Consider the following 17,024-nt stretch of genomic DNA (forward strand, 5'->3'; position numbering starts at 1 on the left):
TTTATTCGTTTGTCTAGAGCCGTAGTGCCCATTGAAAAATGGCGCTGTAAGCTGTCGTCGTGTGTGGTTTCTCTGGTCAACGTCCGTAGGCCTTTCCTCGAAGGTGCCGCAGACACTCGCCGCCAGTGATCGTGGTGGGCTCGTCGGGCGCCTTCGAGGAAAACCCCCCACAATGCCAAAAGTCGTCGAGAATATGCAACTTGGCTTTGCTGGCTGTCGCACCGCTTTCCGAAGGGTCAGTGTGCTTCTTCGGAGAAACAAACCTGTATCAACACAGTTGCGTTGTCGTACAAGAGTTTGAGCTCTTCCTGCTTTACGGAGAGTAACTTGCTGCTGCCTTCGGTGTGATGTGAACTGCGAAACGTGAAACCGACGTCGATGACTTCCATTTTTGCGAGCAGTTTCTTTTTTTGTCTTATCAAAGGTCGCGGCCGTCGACCTTTCAGTGTCACGGTGCGAAGGTTGTTTATATATTGCCGGTTTGATATAACTTCCGTGTCGGCGGCGCTTGATACACGCGGCAACAATTTGTTTTGCTTGTTCAGCTTTAAATGGACTGATTTTGCGCACTTTGTAGTCACGATCACGGCTTTTCTTGGCGTTCATACGAAGCGTGCGTTGGTTTCCCATTGTAAGCTTGTTTACATCTGTACACTACTGCCAAAGAACGGTGTACTACTCATCCGAATCTCGTTTTTTAATTGGGAGGTGGTGGCGGTGAAAGAAAACAAAGCACACCTGTTGCTTTCTGCTGTTCCCGGTTTTTTAGAAACATTTAATACAAAAAGGATCATAAAGTGTGCAAGATTAGCTAGAGCCCCAGTAAGTTCGTGGACTCTCTCTGTTGCATGTGCTTGTGTAAGACTTTTGTTTGGACTAGTCTCACTCGGTTTTTACGCATTGCACCGTGAGCGTACTGACAGCGCATCATTTCATATCATGGCTCATACCCACTAATGGGAACTTCCTATTAATTGAGTGGATAAAGCAAAATGAGTATAGAATTTTAAACGGAATCGTAGTCGCTAAACTTTAAATGAGAAAGTATGCACTATGACAGAATCAATAATATGTTATTTGTCAAAAATGGACGACAGAAAGAAAATGAATGGCTAAGCATCAATTGTAATGTATGAAAAAAAAAGAGGAAGAAAACTTGCCAGGTCAGTTCGTTTGAACTGGTAAGAAAATTCTAGTTTAGTTGGCCGAGCAATGATCCATGTAAATGAATCCAGGTGCTCCCCCACCCCCCCAGAAAAAAAGAGGAAAAGTTCATAACTATTCTATGTTTTGCAGTTTACTCTCATTTGATACATTTCATTAAACATGGGGGTGGGGGAGATCTTCATAAATGAAAAGTAATATTTGATGCAACCAATTAAACAAGTACTGTGCACAAACTGTTGTAGGAACGCTCTAAAACTGGTTATAGAAAAATAATCAGAAAAGTAAGGGTTTGAGTGAAGGATAGCCAATTGCAGTTCACATAGTTGGTTAAGGGTAACTGAATGAACTCATGCTGTAATAATAAGTGGATCTTTATAGACTGAAGAAGCTGTAATTGTTTATAAATAGCTCAACGAGTTAAATATGTCATTGTAAGACCTTTTACAAAAACTTGCCTGGTGACCCAAATTGTTCATCTTATCCTTGCATCATTGCACCAAACACTGACCACAACTCTTGGGCTACCGTTGTAGTTTCCATTGAGAGTCACTGATATATGCGAGTTCTCTTGTGCTGTTCACCAGGAAACTTTGCCATGCAAGAATCCTTATGAATGTGGGAGTAACACTTCGTTAATTGTTTTTTTTTTACTAGGTAAGTTGATGTCCAGTAAGCAACGAAGTGACTAAACGATACATTAAGTGGCATTGAAAAATGAAAAAGACAACACGTATTTGTAGCATGTACCACTGGATCCCAACTCGACATGTTACAGTTTGCGTACAATTTTGCGCAGGTTGGATAGATGCATAAGTTGTGTATGTGATGGTGTGCTCTGCTTGCAGTTGCTTCTTGCGTGACCTTGTTGATAAGTACTTCGAAATGATCAAACAAATACTGAGGAAAGAATCAAATCAACTAGACTTGGTAGCTCTTGAACTTAGAACGTGGCATATAGGTTAGCACTAATTTCTCTTTCTTTTTCAAGAAGTAAGCATTTGAACCCCGCTTTCATTCACTCAGCCTTGATAAGTCTTTGTCTTAAAATCATTCTGCAACCTTTCAGTCTTGTTTAAATCACCGCTGAAGAAAGTATTGATCCCACGGCTACCTTTTTGTGCATTGCAGTGTTGCCGGTGGCTAACGTGCAGCGGGAGTGTTCCGGGTCGAGAGCCACGTGACCAGTACGAAGTGCTCTGCTTGGGTCTCACGGGTGCAGGCAAGTCAACAGCCTTGGCCACACTGGTAGGGGAGCCCTGGGATGCTCTCGAACCCACCACAGGGCTTCAACATCAAGACGCTGCCAGTCAATGACACTGTGCTCAATATCAAGGAACTGGGTGGTACGCGTCACTTCACTGGCTTTTGTTGTCTGCCAAGCAGCAGTAGTTTACACTGAAGCAGCAAAAACACAAGTTCTGCCAAGGTTAAACCTGTATTGTGCAATCATCTCACCCTCTCCTGATCTTATACTTATTGTACACCTCCCTTACATTGGCATACCCAGCAGGGAGGTCAGTGGTCGTCAACTACCCCCCTCTCTGCCTCTGCACAAATGTTCACAGTTTTAAGTATATAAACGTACAAATTCAAGCACACATCAACATACATGTAGAAGAGTCTGACTCCCCTCCTTCTCCCTTTTGTGAGATGAAATCCAGACTGCATACCTGCTCCAGGCATCAGTAGCCTTTTAACTGCATTAATATGCGCCTAAACCATTTTGAGTGAGAATAGCTGTTATATAAGGCCACATGTTTACTCATCCACTGTGGACTTAGTCACAATAACTTTTCAAAGTGGTGCTGTAATAGGAAAGTCACCAGTGTTTCACGATTCACAATGCATGTGCTGCTGTTTCTTGCTTGCATTCATTACCCTCACCAAAGGTATGCTTTGGTCCTCACTGCATACTGTTTTAAGACATGTAGCGTTAAGACATGTAGTCATTATAATCAGCCAAAAGAAGACTAACCTCAATTATCTACCTCCGACCACCATTTGTGCAAAACCGACCAAAGAGAAATTTTGCAAAAAATCAGCATAGCACACACGGCAAGCTCCTGTCCCTAGTCAGTCACTGAACCAACAGCATTTACCTATGTAGCACCATGCATGTCTGCTGGTGTCACAATGTGCAAAGCAGAGACCAGAAGAACTAAAAAAAAAAAAAAAACAAGAAAAACAATGTAGATTAATTGAATTTGCAGTTTCTCCACATTGCATGGTGCTGCCATGTTTGCCAAAGGTTGCCATCATGGCATTCTGTACCCAATAAACAGGTTTGCTTAAGATGTATTCAATATGTCAGGTGATCTCGGGGCCCTTCATTACTGGCAAATAATAAGTGGTGCTTGATGCCTTGTCATGCAGGCTCGGTACGTCCATTTTGGCAGGAGTATTTTGGGGATGCACACGGAGTGCTGTTTGTGCTGGATGCTGCCGCCGGAGAAGCCTCAATACAGGCGTCTCGTCAGACTTTGGCAGAAGTGCTGCCGCACCTGAAAGGGCGCCCCTGTGTTGTGCTGGCCACTCATGCTGATCTTTCAGGCTGCGCCACTCAAGCACAGGTGGGCCTGCTTGTTGTTATACATGGGGCCATAATTTACTTGTTCCTAAAGGAGCACTTGGTGTGTGGGAGAAAATAAAAAAAAAATGTTAATGGATATCTTAGAAAACTGCGACAAAGCCTTGAACTAAAGTCACATATGCAGTGTGCAGTGATTCCACTCCTGCGCCAAAGTGCGCCAAATTGTATTTACTGCGCCATCCTGATAATATCGACGAAATTTGCGCCAAACTGCGCCAAAGTCTCGGGTTTGGGGGCGTCTATCACCGGCAATCGCACCGCCGGCGCGTCAGAACATGTGCAGCTCGATCTTGGGGCTGCCAATAAATCGCAATCATGGACCAAGAATTATTCCGCTGAATAAATAGCGCTCGCGCGTGCGTTCCGAGTAAGCCACGATGCCATGCACGGTGCCGACGCAGCTTCTGTTCTGGAAGTCGGCTCGACAGCAAAACGCGCTCTCCGCAGAGGCTCGTGACGTCTAGGCCTATCGGTAGCGAGGAAGTCCGACGGCGATTCATCGGCGGACGTCGTCTGTTCCAGAAACGCTGCTGATAGCTCGTTTAAAAGCGTCGCATGTCACATAAGGAAAGCAATTTTCAGTAATAACTACATGAGTGCCGCTAAATTGTCTGTCACTTCTGTTCCGGACATCGCGGAATGAAATCTGGGATCGCTCGCAGTAGATATATGGGACATTATCGAATTTTCCTTGCTTCGCGTTATGGAAGAGCACGCGAACGGTGGAAACGCGTTGACACTTTTCCTCAGATATACTTTATCCATGGATCTTCATCCAGAACAGCTTTTTCCCTTCCGCCAGCACGCGTCCGAGTTTCTGATCACTCTGCGGTAAATACCCCCTAAAGGCCCTGCCCTTTCGAGCTCACGTGCTAGGGTTCCAATTCGAATTTTTTGCTTGCTTTTTTAAAAATGTCATCTCATTAGTAAAATCATACCTCCTGGTCGGAGCAGCCGCAAATGCGCAGCTGTCAGTAGCGGGCCCGTCGCTGACTGCCCACAGTGAAGCGGCTAGGCCATGTTACACGTCCGCCCCTCGCTTTCGCGGGTCAATAGCTAATGGTTAAAAAAATTCAGTTTCGCTTAAGAGCGAAGCAATGAATGCGATACCAAAAAATTGTATTGTGAAACGAAGTAAGACTAGCAGCGAACTCTTTTGGATCCGATCTCGCGAGCTCGACAAAACGCTTGTTTAAGCGAATATGGCCCCTCCAGGAACCGAAGCGTTTTCTTGCTCTGAGTTCTCTAAACGCGAAGTAAGCGTTGAGAACACAGCAAGTTTACGAGCCGTCTCCTGATGCCTCGAGATAGCGCGCGCGCAAGCGACTGCGCCCTTCGAACGATGCGCTCGCCCCCCCCCCCGCCGCTCCCCTGGCGTCCCTTCATGCTTCTTACGAAAGACGGGCAGGGCGTTTCCTCTCTGTTTGATGAGCAATCGACGGCAGGCCCGCACGCGGGAAGATGTTATCTCATGCGCTGTCCGTGCGGCGGAGACAGACGGCCGGCTAGTTTAATCTCCGCTTCAGCCGCGTTCGTCGCCAGCGCTCGCGAGCTTTTACCTGCGGCTAGAATGCGCGTGATGATGTTATTAATTTGGACTTTATACGAAAATTACAGCAACGGCGACGGCAAAAATCCGCCGAGAGTGTCCATATAATTGATATCGCAGCGGTCAATGTACCCCCTGCCCCCCCTGTGCGCACGCCTATGCTCCTGAGTTGATTTTTTCCATGAGATTTGCAATGAATCGAAATATTTGTAGCCTTCATAAGAGCCCCATAATAATACTCAGGTGCTTGAATGTTAATGCAATATGCTTCTGTATTGCACTCCAGGATGTAAAATTCGCTGCTCCAAAGTGCTCCCAGATACAAAATTATCTGCTCCAAAGTGCTCCAAAATGAAAATTTTGCTGCTCCAAAGTGCTCCAAAACGGAAATTTCGCTGCTCCGAAAATTGCTCCAAATCAGAAGTCCTCGGTAGCATCACTGAGTGTGCAAGATCCAGTGTGAAGGTGTAATTTCTAAGAGCTTGCAAATTAAGCATGCGTTTCTGAGCTCTCGATTTCTGTGCACAGAAGCAGTCAACCATCCGCAGGCTTTCCTCAAAGGCATTAAGAAAAGACCGAGCTCTTACATGGCACTGTCGTTGCCTTGGGCTTTATATCTTGAGCCGCCATGATTTAACTGGAAGTCTTGAATATGTTATATAATAGAAGCTGCTAGCTTAGTGTATGGTACCTTTTGCAGTACGTTGTATTAACTGTACATGTGTTTCAACAGGTGGAGCAACTGTTTGAAGGCCTGATGCATGGTCGGAAATCAGCGGTGTTGTCTTGTTCCCGGGGCCAGCGTCAGGAGGTGCTCAAGGCGCTTGAAATGCTTACCGGCTACATGACAGCATCCATCAAGTAGCATCAAGCCACAGGCGCACCTGCATGAAATGCTCAAGGGCGGTGCTTGGCCTTACCCCCACCGTACCGACAGATGTGTTGCGGACAGATGTATTCCTCACCACCCTGACCATCATCCTCCGGCACAGTTGTGTTTTCCGTGGCAAAACTCACTGGTAGTTTCTTTTTATACAACTTACCTATCGAGAAATGACACTTAGGGTCTCCTTACCGACACATGGAGTGCCCCCTGACTCCAGGGCGACTTGCCTGGTTTTCTTCTGAACAGACTTCATGCGATCAGTGCTGCCAAAGCTTGGCATCTCATCTGCCTGTCGAAACATGTGCGGGCGTTGACAAGACATATGCAACGAGATTAACAGGGTGCACACGGCGAGCCTTTGTTACAAACAGCACCTTCTGTCCGCTGCCACTGGGGACAGACTAGACACGATGTTGGTACCTGTAAGCACTCACTAGCAAGTGCTTCAGTAGTATTTACCAATATACTGTTGGGGAGAGATGGGCAGCCATGCAAGGCAGATATAGTCCGACCTAAATGGCTTTGTTGTCATGGTGACTGTACTGGGTCTTACCGTGAATGCCTCATTGGAGCACTATATTGCTCTGCATGGCGTTCGGCATTGCAGTGAACGTTAGACTATGGTTGGGAGAGTGGTAATGGATAGCTGTGCATTGACAATGATGTGTTAGGAGCGAGACATTTTTAAATATGTTTGTACCAAATCAACAGACAGTGAAAAATGCCACATTGTAACCATTTCCTCAATGCGGTCAGTCAAGCTTAGTCGCAGATGGCCGTTTGCGCCCCTCATGAGCTCAACGTGTTCCCACCACCTCCTGAAGCTGAACGCTTTTCAAAAAGCCTGGTGTCATTGTTTTGAGCAGTGAACATTGTTTGAGTGGTCTTAATGTTGTACTCGGTAATAGCTACGGCATGCAGTTGTGATAGTCCCATTTGAAGGCCCTACAGACATCGGCATTAATGACACGTCACTGTGTGTGTCGGTGCGGCTGTAGCGTTTTCTTCCTGGCATGTTCCGGTGAAGAGTCCACATGCAAGCACATGTTACTAGCCAACCCAAAATGCGTGCTCACATGTCCCGCACTGCAGGCATTCCTCTGCTCTTGAAGCAAGCCTGCAGGTTTGGCTTGTTGTATGCTCTTGACCTGCAGCTCACTGTTTGTTGTCACGCACACTGTTTTGTCATTGCACAAACCTGACCTGGCTTGCATGCCTGCCCTGTGTATTGTGTTCATGCTGTGTGGTAAAACAGCGCACCAAAGATTGCAACTGGGTGTACTTACTACTGCCATGGGAAAGCAGTGCTAACAGTTTTCTTGCGTGTGTGTGTGTGTGTAAAGCTTGTATGTCACAGTTTTGTTGTTTGGAGCTCAAAATTCATTTAGCCTTGGCACGCACAAACTAAATATTAAAGCACTGAGCTTTCATCCTGGTTATTGCTACAAGCCAAAATACTCTCTAGGGCTCACGGATATTGCTAAGAAGCCTGCTATTGGACCTGTGCCCTTCCAGGCTTATTCGTTAAATTGTGAGTGTTTGGGCACTCAGACTAGCACTTGAGAATGGCTCTGTGCAATGTTTTCTCAGAAGCTTATATTTCTGCTTCGTGGCAACGTCAGGTATGTTCATTGAAAGTGAAAACTAGGCTAGTTGGTATGCATTGTGCATCTTGCAGAAACCAACGATTTACATGTCACAGAGAGAGCGGAGCGTTGTAATATTTCACTTCAAGATCCCTTGTTGGCTTCCTATTTTTCTTCACAAGTGGAGATGGCACATTAAAAGACAGAGATAATACTGTGCAGATACTGTGCAAGGATTTTCTTTTGGTTTCCTTCACTTCTTGCCACTCAGTGCACCGAATGGCCTGTACCAGCAATAAAGGTGCAACATTATTGCAACGCATAACAGAAAGTATGAAAAACAAAAAGAAACATTACATAACAGCAGTGAATGGCCTGTTTCAGTTATACAGTATAGACCGCTTATAACGTAAGTCGCCGGAGTCGCGAATATCCGCACTATAAGCGGTACCGCACTATAACCAAAACAACCTTCTTCAAAGTCTGCACTAGCGCAAAACGTGTTGAGCATGTGGCCTCGCGTGTCCGATTATCGACATATGCGATTTGGGGCGCTTACAACCACTTAAATCTCCGAATGTTCAAAAATTAACCGCCAAAGACCCGCATTGCCAACGAAATGAACACGGGGGAAAAAAGCAAACAAAACAAAGTGCCATCGCGGAAATTCGCCGACTACGTTTCAGGCCACCTCGAGGTATGCGCATTACACAGAAACCATGTCGAATCGCGACCGAAATTTCACGTGCTGAGCGGTACCGATCGTTCGATTTCACGGGCGCGCACGCGATGCCCAAGACATAGCAATCGAAATCCGGAACCACCATTCGAGAGTTGCATGTGCCAACCATGCCCTCGTTTTCATTAACGATATGATTCCCTTCCCTTCAAGTGCAGCCATCGGAAAAAGTTTCGTTGATTCCGCACCAAACCGCAACTTTTATCGCACGCGACCGCTACCGAAAAGCAACCAACGTTGATTAGGCCTAGCCTGCGGTTCAGCATGTTGTCGCGGGAAGTTTGTCCAAGACAACAAGAAGATCGGAGGTCGAAAAGATCGCACTCAAGCACTAACCCAAGAACAGCGCGCGTGATACGAAGTATGTGTTCGCGGCCGGGAGATCAACGGCGACAAAAGCCCGCCAAGCTCGTTTAAGTCCGCGCACTGGCAGAAAAGGCGAAAGCTCGCGTCATGAAGCCGCAAAACTTTTCAATTTGCGGACGAGGTAGCAAAACGCGATATCTACAGAAAGTGTGATAAGCGTGATAACGACGAGTCGACGGCGCTTTTCCCGACAGGAAACTTACTTTTAAGTGCACTTGATGAGGGCGCGATCGTCGACAAAAGCCCGCCAAGCTCGTTTAAGTCCGCGCACTGGCAGAAAAGGCGAAAGCTCGCGTCATGAAGCCGCAAAACTTTTCAATTTGCGGACGAGGTAGCAACGCGATATCTACAGAAAGTGTGATAAGCGTGATAACGACGAGTCGACGGCGCTTTTCCCGACAGGAAACTTACTTTTAAGTGCACTTGATGAGGGCGCGATCGTACGTTCCACGCGGAACGCGCTGCCGGCAAGCGGGCCGCGGAGCGGCGGAGCCTTGCCGCCGCCGGTGCAAAGGCTACTCCGTCGCCTAGGCAACCACCATCCTTCCCCACTCGGCGAGCCCGCGCAGCGCTGCCGCCGTCTTTTTCCTCCCTCCGCCCCTCGTTCGTTCACTGTGCGTGCCCTCGCCCTTCGTAACGACCTCGTCGCTCCCTCCCCAGCGGCGTACCTCCTTTGAGAACCGCACTCGCTACCGCGTTTGTCAGAAATATTTTCCCGCAACCGCATTATAAACGGTATTTCATCTTGGAGGACTGCACAATAAGCGGTATGCGTATACATGCGGTTCTATGGGAGGGTAAACGGGAGTCGAAAAAGACCGCATTATAACCGGTCCTGCACTATATGCGGTTACGTTATAAGTGGTCTGCACTGTAGTGAATATGATATTATGTCAGCTAATGACTCGTCATAAAAGATAAAAATCTTTACAATGCATGGCCTCTCTAGATTCACATCATTTGCCTTCATTTATTTTACTGCACAACTATGTAGAATTTATCAGCATGGTGAAAGCCTTAATGGTTCACGTTCGTTTTTGGTTGTTCTACAGTATAGCTTAATTGCAGTTTCTTTCTCTTAGCACACTGTTACCTTAGTAGCACCTAATTACGTTGAAAAGTCCACACTTTAATTGGTGATATGCCCAGAAAGTGTTGTTTTCATAGGGGTCTTTGAAGAATAGAGGCAGTCTTCACTTCCAACAGTAGCAAATTGCAACAGAAAGAAACACATGAACCACGCATTCTGTTAAACACCCTCTCTTCTTTTTTGTGTTAATCACCAAGCGTGACAACTTGCACCTGGCCCAAAACAGCATTACATACTTTCACAACATTTCTATTACAAGTATGCATTCCATTATTGGAAGGTGGTTGAGAAAGACAAGGTGCACTTTGAGAGGCACTAAAATTTTGAATTTTTTTTTGCAGCGTTTCATGCCATGAAAAATTGGGCAGCACTTGGATATATGCTGTCTGGAATAGATATTCCCTAGACTGCACAATCGATAAAGAAGTCTTTCTGCGTGTGCTCGCACAAGCTGAAGTCAAAAACCCATTGTTCTTTTTGCTCTGCCATTTGAACCGAGAGTCTGTGCCCTTATGCACATATTTATGATTCAGAGTTCGTACTTGTATTAATTGGTTCGGGTTTGCAAGGAACATATATTAATAAATAATAATATTTCTGGGGCCTTACGTGCCAAAACCATGATAGGATTATGAGGCACGCTGTAGCGGTGGACTCCGGATTAATTTTGACTGCCTGGGGTTCTTTAACACAAAACTGCTAAGTACACGCGTGTTCTTGGGTTTTGCTTCCATCAAAACGCAGCCACCGTGGCTATGAACCGAACCCACACCCTTAAGCTTAGCAGTGGAACACTATCTCCTTGGCTCTCAGGTTGGGTGCAAGGCACACAGAAGCCATATGACCTCCATTTTGTATGATGGACAATTGGTGCAGCTTTTTTCCTTTTTTTTTTACCTAAATGAGATCTGAGTTTTGCACAATGGTGCGTACATGCGTAGTTGTCTACCATTTCAAACTGCTGCAATCCTTTTCTGTCATTGCATGCAATTTGGGTAGTGCCCTTCATTTTCTTTAGAAACCAGCCACCACAGCAGGCTTTAAGAAACAGCTATACTGTAATACCTTTGGATGCTTTGAAGCTTAATTGCCATGTGAGCAGATGATGTGAGACGAGAGTAGCTTTATTCATGACAGTATTCACGGTGTATTTACAGCTTGATTTATCATTTCTGTTTAATTAAGCTGTGATTTTCTCTGTGAATATTTGTGACAGGCCACTTAATGTCACAAGGGTGAGTGAATACACAATCTGTGTAGCAGTTCAATTCTCCGTAAGCAGACGTGGTTGTTCACACTTTTGTTCCACAGAACACCTCTGATGCACGTTTCATGGGGAGATTTAATAGCCCTCTCTCTGACGTTTCCGGACCAATCTTCTGCACCTGGAGGCCGATGCATAGCTGCATTCTGCACTTCTTGCTACGCGACTTAAGCAGCCAGGATTTGAAACCTCAACATTGTGCCCCGCAACGAGTACGCTGTCGCCACTTAGCCCCCATCGTAGTCACACGACAAGCCATAAGAATACGGTGCGCTGACCTGAAAACATCTTGTGTGAACACGTTAGTGTCATGGGAACCTGTTGCAACCATAAAGTGTATTAGTGGGGCACTAATGTGAACCGACTCCACCTGTTGATTAATGTGAAACCAAAAAGATGTTTTCTCGCGCAGAAGGTGCCAAAACGTCGGTGCCCAACGTGGCAACGCTTCAAGGGATGCTGCATTACGCATGCGTGATGCTTTTAAATTTTGCGTGGACAATACTACGCAGGCAAGAGGAATCACATACGTGCTTACTTGCATGGCACTGTTTTAAAAGGTAGCGAGTTACTAAGGGCAGCATCGTGTCTAGTCTAGTCTTCTTTTTATGCTCTGTTGCTGCAGAAGCAGCCTTTTGTTGGCTACTTTTCTTGGCATTTATTTTAACATTCTCGTGTTGAATGGATTGAACCTCTCTTGTCTACTGCATGGTCCTGTTTTACATGAATACCCTTGCAATTTTTAAACCCCAAGTGTGCTGAGCTGAAACATGCTGCAAAGATACTGCATATTATTCTCAGATGAAGTAGGTCGCGATGCAACACTTGCATCCAAGCCATTGACCTGCCCATCACTTGTAAGGCTTTATTTGGATGCTGCTGAAGATTCTGTCAGCGTGTTGAACATGCTGCCATATTTTGTGCGATAAGCCATTTATTTACTATGATATACCAGGTTGTCTTCCCCTGCCCAAATGTATGATAGAAAAAGAAATTATGATTGTGGCATAGAGAAACATAATGGTGATGCTTCCCAAGCTACTGCCATTTGTGTTCTCGGAAAAGTTTTGTTTTACGTCACCATATTGAAGGCTTCACTCAAGAGGTCGTCATTTGAATGAAAAACTACGCAGGCAAGAAAAGAGAGACATCAGTATTTTGGAATACTCGGGGTATTTCATGCTAATAAAAATTAGGCATATTTGACTGAAAAGACTCTTAAATAAACTCCTTGTGACTTCCGATTTGTCAAAGCGGGTGTCAGCGTGAAAGCTGCAAGTTGGAGACTTCGGTGAAATGGCCTCCAACGTCATGTAAATGACTTGGGTATGTCGTTTCTTTTCACATCTGTTAGAAGAACTGAACCTGTACGTATACAAGATCATGTGCAGTGACATTGGAGCCGTCTAAGGAACTACTTTTGACAGTGTTCTCATCAAACTGAGCCAGGTTTTACTTGGCACCGACATATCGCCATAGACTGAAATAAAGCATAACTGCATCTCCTCTAATCTGACTTTCCAAGTTTAACCGTTTTATTTGCAGAGTCCATACGAACACTGGACCAAGACCTTGTTTATGAAAATCACTTATTTCTCCATGGCATGTTCTCATCTCCTGCATTTATGCCTTCAGTCCGTTGTGGTCAAGACCTGGACAGAGTCTGCTTGTTAAGCACAGTGTACCTGCAAGCTTTTTTTTTCTTCTGCTCTAAAGAATAGCTGTCACTGTGTTGTGTGGTGCCTAGCTTTGATTAATAGTAATTTCTGCATTTCCTCTCCGCTGGCATTGTGTTTCTAAGAGGATAAACTGGGATACGACAGTTGTCAGTTGTTAAAAACCTACAGGCTTCATCGTGTTCAAATAAAAATGCCAATCAAGACTCCTCCTATGATGTTCTTCCCTCTGACATTGTCATTTGTGAATATTGGTGTATAGTTCTTAAAGCAATGCCTTGAACCAAAACAAGGAATGGGGGTTGGGTTAAACACAATCCGTTTCACGCAGATTCAGTTCCGCCAGAAAGACTCTGGTTTCTTGTTCGAGAAATAGGATCTACAACAGTTCCCGACACTGAAATGGTCCGGCGCGGTAAACTGCATCTTCAATAATTTATGCAGTGCTGTTGACTTAAACGTACCAAGCTGAAACACTACACGCAGCAGAGCTCAAGAGACTGCACTCACAAATACAAGCATTCTTTAATTTTCCATTTAAATTCCTTCTTGTTTCCAATCATGTGCCGAGCGCATGAGGCATCTGCAAGTTTTGTCAGGAGTTGGGAGAAATCGGCCTGTTGGCAGATTAGAAACCGCGACCAGTGTTTTTAATGAAAATTTAACGAAAATAGCTACAGCAGGCACACTCGTAAACAAGGCCATTATGAGTACTGTGCACATGGGTGTGGCCCTTTAATGTGTCCATCAGTGAGCTTTTTTTTTTCGCCAAGTGTTTCTCTATTGCTAATTGTACTGAGAGCCGGTAAAACAGTAGAAATTTATACAGATAAACGAAAAGCTACATTTTTCGATTCGTGTTGCATTGCAACATAGACAAAAGCGAATTTTGAATATTGATTGAAGTAATAAATGAAAAGTTTTGCAGTCTGCTTGGCAACAAAACTTTTCATATAATTTGATACGTGTATGCTACACGTGACATGACAGAATTACATATGGTGCTTACTCGCTGCTAGGTAACTAATTTGCTTAAAGGGACACTAAAGGCAAATAACAATTTATGTCAGAGTGAAAGTTCAATGTATGACAACGTCTAAAACGGCAATATTATCAACAGCAGTGCCCTACCTACCGAGAAATTAAGCGAAATGTATCACACGATGAGCGCCACGAGCGGGACATTTTGGAAATGATCCTGATGACGTGAGAGAGTCTGACTACAATTAATCACTCGTAATCAAACTAGCTACAATAAAAAAAGAACCTTCCGTGCATCAAGGGACGTAATAAAATGCTGCTTGTTCGTTTCTGTTTGATTCATGGAAAAAAGAACCTCTTTGGAGTTGCCATGGGGAATGGCGCGCGTGGTTCAAAGGTTCCGTTTTTGCCGAACTGCGCTTGGCCCGGCGCCCTGCTTCGCTCACGTGGTCGCGTCTCAGTGGTAGTTTAGGTATCGCATACTGCCGCGTGTGTTTTGCGCGCTCATGAAAGTCTCTCTGACAGAAAGTTCGACAAAGTGCCGCATGCATGTGATGTTGCCGGATGCCCGAATGGTGCACGCTGCCGCGCAGTAAAGGCGGGCAACGTTGGGCACGGCAACAGTGACGTGAGAAAGACCGCTTTCAGGCGGGTGATTTGAAGTGCGCTAACGCGATGCAGACCACTAAAACATGATTTTTATTTCAAAATAAGCACTTCCTTGGCACAAACGTAGCACTACGAGGTTTCTGGACCGCTATTTCAACAATCAACGTCGACTTAATATTTGCCTCTAGTGTCCCTTTAAGCGATGGCCTTTGTTCGGGAACTTGGTTGTCTGTGCAACATCGATACACCAGAACCTACTACACGAACCTCCATTCCAAACAGCCTCTCTGTGTGGACTGTAATTGTTGTTTATGCTATGAACCACCTCCGTTCGAAGCTATATATTTTTTTTTTTTACTTGAGATTTGGTCCGGGTTTAGGCACATTCATAGAATATCGCTTCAGGTTTAAGTATAGAAGACTAGTCTGCTACTGAAGGTGTGTTAGCATTTTGAAAAGCACAAAGCAAATATTGGATGTGTAGAACTTGTACTATGCTACAACTCTTTCAATAGAGCACAGCAACCAGCTCATTGGATAGACACAGCTATGAAATCACCAGTGCAAGCAATAACTTTCACCCCATTGCTGCAATACTGTCATTTTGCACTAGCAGCAACACTCCCAACCCATAGCTGGAAGTAAAAGAAAGCGGATACCAACAGTTACCTTTTTGTAAGTTACGTGTAAATGTTGGTGCCATCTGCAACGCCATGCTCATAGATCTTGACACTAAATCATTTTAAACTGATATTCTTTCAAAACTCTACCTTAAATAATTTTGCAGAAAGAGATCCTCCACTAGAAGGGGAAGTCAAACTTCCACTTTTGAGTGTCGCATGGAAACCCCCGTGCCAGTAAGTCAATGTGACATCATGAATTTCGAAGTGTTTTCTTGAATTTGGGCCATGGCAGCCCGGAAACTTCACTTGTTGCTTCTTTTGTAATGTAACATGACGGTTGCTCATAACGAAACTTGCTTTGCAATTGGCTTCTCTAGCAACCCAGTATGATGCTGCCATCTGTAATAAGAGTGACAAACAGATTGGGCGAGCTATTCAAATCAAGCACTTAACAGCACATATAACCTGTAGCCGCACAAAACATGAAACGTGCAAAACAACTTGCACAGCAAACATGAGACGTTAAACCCTGCCAGTTGCTATTACTTAAAGGGCCCCTAAGCCACCTCCGTCATTTTTTTAACACGCGTGCATAGAGTTCAGAATGCTATCATGATGAACAATGCCGAACGCGGCAGCGCTATGAGCCGTGGGCGCCCCACCAATTCCAAGAGACAATCCCTTCTTTACTCCGTGCCTTTCGGCATTCCTCGTCCCCTCATTGTTCGCCGTGACGTCAACATGTCGTCTGCTCGTCATCTACAACACCTGTTTACCTGCTCGCAGGTATACGTCCGCTTGCTGCTCTTCCTCTTCGCATGGGGAGGAGGAACACTCGACCAGGAGGAGAGACGAGCCGACGAACGGAGCATAGCGAAGGAAAAAGTGAAAGGAGCGAGGGCATCTTTCTTATCATCAAACACACGCGCGTGTAACTCCGCTATTACGGCGCCGTTCTGAAAAATTCTTGCGGCTTCGTGTTCAGTGTAGACTCGTGCATGACTGCAACACAACTAAATTTTGACCTCTGGGTGGTTTAGGGGTCCTTTAACAGCAACAATAATGGCTTAATATCTTCGAATCACTCATTTTAATAATAATTAGAACTAACAGACAATAATGCCAAGGAAAGTATAGGGGATGTTATTTGTAGGAATTAGGATATAAATGTGAAGCAAGTGAAGTGGACGAAAAGAGAACCTGCCGCCGGCAGGGACCGAACCTGCAACCTTCGACGGCAGGTCACCTTTTCGTCCACTTTACTTTCCTCAATTATATCACAATTACTACAAACAACATCCCCTATACTTATTGTCCGTTACAAGGGGATACCCAGGAGTAACTGGAACAGCGTTGCATTGGGCGGACTTACCATAGCCCACAATCCTCCCACTAGGCGAGCATCGTGCTCCACTTTGCAAGCTCATTGCATCCGGTGAATTCACCCAGAAGCTTTTGTCTAGATAAAGTGATTTTTTTCATGAAATCAGTTTCGTGCTCTCGGCATTTTTTGTGATGGCTGATTTAAGTGAACTGTGTTCGGTTGTGAAATTTTGTTTTGGGGTGGTAACAATAGCACACTGACTGGCCACGAGTGGCAAGCTTGAGGCGAAAGTCTGGGTTGCTTAGGAGCTGTTTTTTCAAAGCATGGCCTGTTTTAACTCAACCTTCTCTTTGCATGTTTGTCGAAATTCGAGGCAGAAATTTCTCAACGGCACTTCTCATCCCCAAATCTTCTGTTAAAGTTAGCTGAACCGAGCTCCATGCTCTGCCAGATAACATCTCCAAGTCTTCAATGGTCCGTCGTCACTGTTCAAGCATAAGTGCACAAAATTGTTTGATATTTTATGTTAAAGAGACAAAGAGAGAAGTCAAGACACCACAATAGTTTGTGGTGT

General features: G+C 45.1%; 1 protein-coding gene across 1 annotated transcript; it reads left to right on the plus strand.

Annotated features, from left to right (window-relative positions):
- The first annotated feature begins 27 nt into the window (after nucleotides 1-27).
- Nucleotides 28-13,119, plus strand: LOC119387843 (ADP-ribosylation factor-like protein 15). Its single transcript, XM_049413701.1, is given in 6 exon segments — nucleotides 28-235; nucleotides 2,296-2,448; nucleotides 2,450-2,510; nucleotides 3,541-3,737; nucleotides 6,040-8,169; nucleotides 9,761-13,119. Coding segments are annotated over 5 exon segments (606 nt in total). The 5' UTR covers nucleotides 28-172; the 3' UTR covers nucleotides 6,172-8,169; nucleotides 9,761-13,119.
- The last annotated feature ends 3,905 nt before the right edge of the window (nucleotides 13,120-17,024 follow it).

Source organism: Rhipicephalus sanguineus, chromosome 3 (genome assembly GCF_013339695.2).
Source record: "Rhipicephalus sanguineus isolate Rsan-2018 chromosome 3, BIME_Rsan_1.4, whole genome shotgun sequence".
In the NCBI taxonomy this organism is placed as follows: Eukaryota; Metazoa; Arthropoda; class Arachnida; order Ixodida; family Ixodidae; genus Rhipicephalus; species Rhipicephalus sanguineus.